We start from the raw sequence: 4,109 nt of genomic DNA on the forward strand, positions 1-4,109 counted from the left end.
AGAAGCTCTTTATTTTGAAGCTAATAGTACAAAATACAAGGCCTTTTTTCCCTCAAAGTCCCCTCCCTACTACCAAGCATCTCCAAAGAGTGGAATTGGAGTGGCATCTCCAAAGAGTGAAAAAGCCAATACCAAGAATTGAACTGAAATCCAGGGTCTCCTGCCACACTTCCCTCCCTTATTCATCCAAAGAGCTGGTTCTTATTCCCAACTCGGTGGGAAAGTCAGTGGAGAAGCTATTGGAAGTGAGGTGAGGACACAACAGTGTTCACCCAGGGCAGCAATTTTGCGAGGCAACAAATCTACTCATCACACTCCAAGAGCAGCCCCCTGACCCAGGGAGATGCCACGGATTCCAGAGCCCTGCTCTCCCACCCCACACTGTCCCAGCATGTTCTGGGCACGTTTGTACATGTTCCTGCCCCCTGGGTAGCAATCCTCTCACGGTGTATCTCAGAGTTCAGTCCCATAGATGGCCTTATAACGTAAATACTCTTCTAAACACTGCAGAACATTATCATCCACCTTTGGGTCAAACTTGTTCGCCAAGAGGTGATGACTCTGAAGAATCCAGTGCAGGTCCCCAGCCCCATAAATGCAGATAGCCCGCTGGTGGATTCCAGAGCAAGGTGCATAAGGCGCCCCCATACTGATGTCTCCCTCGTGGAACTGCCATTTGACCAGCCTGGCAATGGCGGTCATGTCTGAGATGTGAAACTTCGGGTGGTAGGGGACAGAGCCAGGCATCCACGGTGCACGCTGAAGGGTGGCCCAGAGGTGTTCATCGGGGCTATAGGTGTCTTTTGCCCATTCGATCAGTCGTTGGGATTTGGGGTTCTCTAAGACATGTTGGACAAAGGCTCGAGAAGCCACAAAATAGGCATTCCCTGTGAACACGGGTAAGTTATCAGGGGGAGGGTCCTTCATCTTGCTGGTTAGGTGCAACGTGTCTGTCACCTCATAGTGGTATTTCCAGCGAGACTTTTTGTACTCAATAGGTATCTCGGACTCCATACTGTTCTTCCCATTCAACATCTTGAGGGCCAGGACCGTCTCAGCATTGGTCTTTATAGGAAAATCTGTCCCACATGTATTCAGTAAGTATTTCCAAGGCACCGAGCTCTGGAGCAAGTCTTCCATACAGTTCAGGTCAGCCTGCACCCTGGACCAGGAGGCGTAAACCACTCGGACCAACTTACTGGCCATGAAGACATTTGGGAAGCAGGAAATAATGGCCCTGACTGCCTCTTTGAAAGTTTCTGGGGACTTCTCATCCACATGGACGCAGTATATGTTCTGAGGGGCATACACAGCTCGCAGCAGCCGTTCAAAGTTTTCAATCTTCTCATGGACCACCACAGAGTATGCGATGGGGAAGTCTAACTCTTCTTTGCTCAGTGGGAACTGTATGAACTTCCTTTGGGACTTAAACTGCTGACAATCTCTGGTCATGTTGAGGTAATCGGTGTCTGTGAAAGGCTCCCGCTTCTTCTTGACCTCCAGATTGTCCAGGAGAGCCTTGACCACTGCCTCCTGGTCCCCTCGGGTGACCCCAGAACAGTTGATGGATCTCTTTGCTGGCAGCTTCAGGGACTTGTACAAGATGTCCCTACAGCGCTGGCTTCGAAAGTCCCTGGATTCCAGATCCAGGGAATCTATGTCACATTTTAACCTGAGAGAAAGTCTCAGAGCAACAACGGCCAGCAGCATATAGCAGCCCAGGGCCCACAGGTGATGCCCCCTGCAGAGTTTCTTCTTCCACCCAATCATCTTCATGGAATGGGAGATCGGTAGAGTTTGGGCACAGGGAAGGAGGAGGATGAAATCCTTGGACAGAACAAAATGCCTTCAGTTACAAACTAACCTGGAACATGCTCAAGGAACATCAGGTTCAACTCCAAAGTGATGGCAAAACCAGGTTTCTTCTCTAGACAAATACCCTCAGTCAAGTCCTGCCTAGGAACTTCATGCACCCAGCTCACTGATGGAGGTCTGTAGCCTGACACTACAAACCAGCTGATCATGCTGGCACTGGAATCAGGATCTGGGTCCACCTCCACCTCAGGAGAGAGTAAGGGAAGCAGAGAGCTAAGTACCTGTTGCTGTAAAGCTGTAATTAATAAGAGGAACTCCCCACCCTTCCTTTTTCCTTCTTCCCCCCAAACCTTACCACCCTGTTTCTAACATAGCTCTTAACTGGGGGATAGAATTTCTGATCGGTCTAGAGAGAAAATCCATGAAATTCAAACTCTCAGCTTCAGTTCTAGAAATGTCCTTTTAAAAGATAAAGTAGGGCTTCCCTGGTGGCGCAGTGGTTGAGAGTCCGCCTGCCGATGCAGGGGACACGGGTTCGTGCCCTGGTCCGGGAAGATCCCACATGCCGCGGAGCGGCTGGGCCCGTGAGCCATGGCCGCTGAGCCTGCGCGTCCGGAGCCTGTGCTCCGCAACGGGAGAGGCCACAACAGTGAGAGGCCCGCGTACCACAAAAAAAAAAAAAAAGATAAAGTACAGTTCTTGCTCTTATTTGGCAGTTCATATTTTAGGATGCTTTCACCACATATAATTCATTGGTTAGCTGTGGCATCTAGCCACGCTTTAAAGAAAATGTTCTTGAACAAGTACAAAAAATTGGATGTAATTCCAAAAATACATTGTAATCATACAGATAACTCTCAGTCTATCCAAATTTAAAATATATCCACACAGAGACACACAAAGCTATGCATATGCAATATTTAATGAGAACTTTCTTTGAGCCAGAAATTTCTTTACATTTTCCCATTGAATCTTCACAACATGCCTAAAACATAGTAATATTAGGCCTCTTTTATAGAGAGGAAAACGGAAGCTAAATAACTTGCCAAATGTCATATACATTATAGGAAGCAAATCTGGGACTCTTCCGTACTCCCTCTTCCCCCCAATCTTTTTTTTTGGGAGGGGGCGTGTGTCTGTAAGCCTAATACTTGTTCCTCCAAACCACAGCTACCTTTTAAATACAATACAGGGTACCTAAAACTACTATGTAAAAAACAGATAAACAACAAAGTCCTACTATATAGCACAGGGAACTATATTCAATATCCTGTGATAAACCATAATGGAAAAGAATATGAAGAAGTATGTATATCTGAATGACTAAGGGTACTTAGTACCAACAAAGAATACCAGATAGTATAGGGGAAAAAATAATCCCCAAAAGGAGAAAAAGAGGAACAAAATGTGACATATCCTTCCAGCAATAATTCTTTTCCCTTATTGCAATCTTGTTCAAAGCATAAGACTGTATCCTCTTTAGTAATAACTTACGGGAATCTAAGAGGATGAAAAAATGAAAAGTAAAGAAAACTCTCACCTTTAATAGCTTCCTTCTTATTTAGGGAAGATCTTTTTCCCAAGGGAAGATCTGTTGGGTTCCATGGAAGCAAATGTGAACACCATGTCTCTTCTTTCTTCAGCCTCTCCAAAACATATTTTCTAACATTCATAGGATGTCCAAGAAACTGTGTCAGACTCCTTAATCTCTGCAAAGTAAAGAGCAGCAGGTGGCTCTGTCACTGACCTTCTAGCTTCCTGCTCTCAGATAAGAGAGCCAGATCAGGTATATCATTCAGGAGCATATTCTCAAGAACAAGTCATTCAGGGAGGTGAGCAAGCAGGAAAAACATGCTGGCAATGCGTAAGAAGGCAAGCAGCTATTTCATCCAGAATAGCCCAGTTTGTACTCATGTTCTCCTGCCACAAAACCATTCATAAAAACTTGTCAATACTCATACAAGAACTTGAAAGCTTTTTTCCCCCTTAACAAGGAACCGTGGAAACACACAGGTATGCCCCTATCTTCTTTTGGCCTGGAGTTCAAATATCTCTCCTCTTATGTTCCCTGAATACTCCCTGAATTTCACTGAAGAGTGAAGCAATAAAAATGACCTTCAAGGATTATTTTTTTTGTTCTTTTACTTTAAAGGAAAAGTCAGTGAAAAACAGACTTTGCTCTTCCATGGCAACCACTCAAAAAAAAATTAATTTGTCTGTCTTTCCATGACTGTTAATAATTTGTAAGTTGGAGAAATATCCTCGGGGCTCCAGACTGTAGATCTCCATCACTA

General features: G+C 45.1%; 1 protein-coding gene across 1 annotated transcript; it reads right to left on the bottom strand.

Moving 5' to 3' along the window:
- Window positions 1–453: 453 nt before the first annotated feature.
- Window positions 454–1,776, bottom strand: GCNT3 (glucosaminyl (N-acetyl) transferase 3, mucin type). Its single transcript, XM_030878854.2, has one exon. It carries the CDS (start codon window positions 1,774–1,776, stop codon window positions 454–456), a length of 1,323 nt encoding a protein of 440 aa, XP_030734714.1.
- Between the last annotated feature and the right edge of the window lie 2,333 nt (window positions 1,777–4,109).

The sequence above is a fragment of the Globicephala melas genome, chromosome 2, assembly GCF_963455315.2.
Source record: "Globicephala melas chromosome 2, mGloMel1.2, whole genome shotgun sequence".
Taxonomy (NCBI): Eukaryota; Metazoa; Chordata; class Mammalia; order Artiodactyla; family Delphinidae; genus Globicephala; species Globicephala melas.

Coding starts and splice junctions, on each gene's coding strand:
- GCNT3 (XM_030878854.2), bottom strand. CDS start 1,776: ATGAAGATGATTGGGTGGAAGAAGAAACTCTGCAGGGGGCATCACCTG.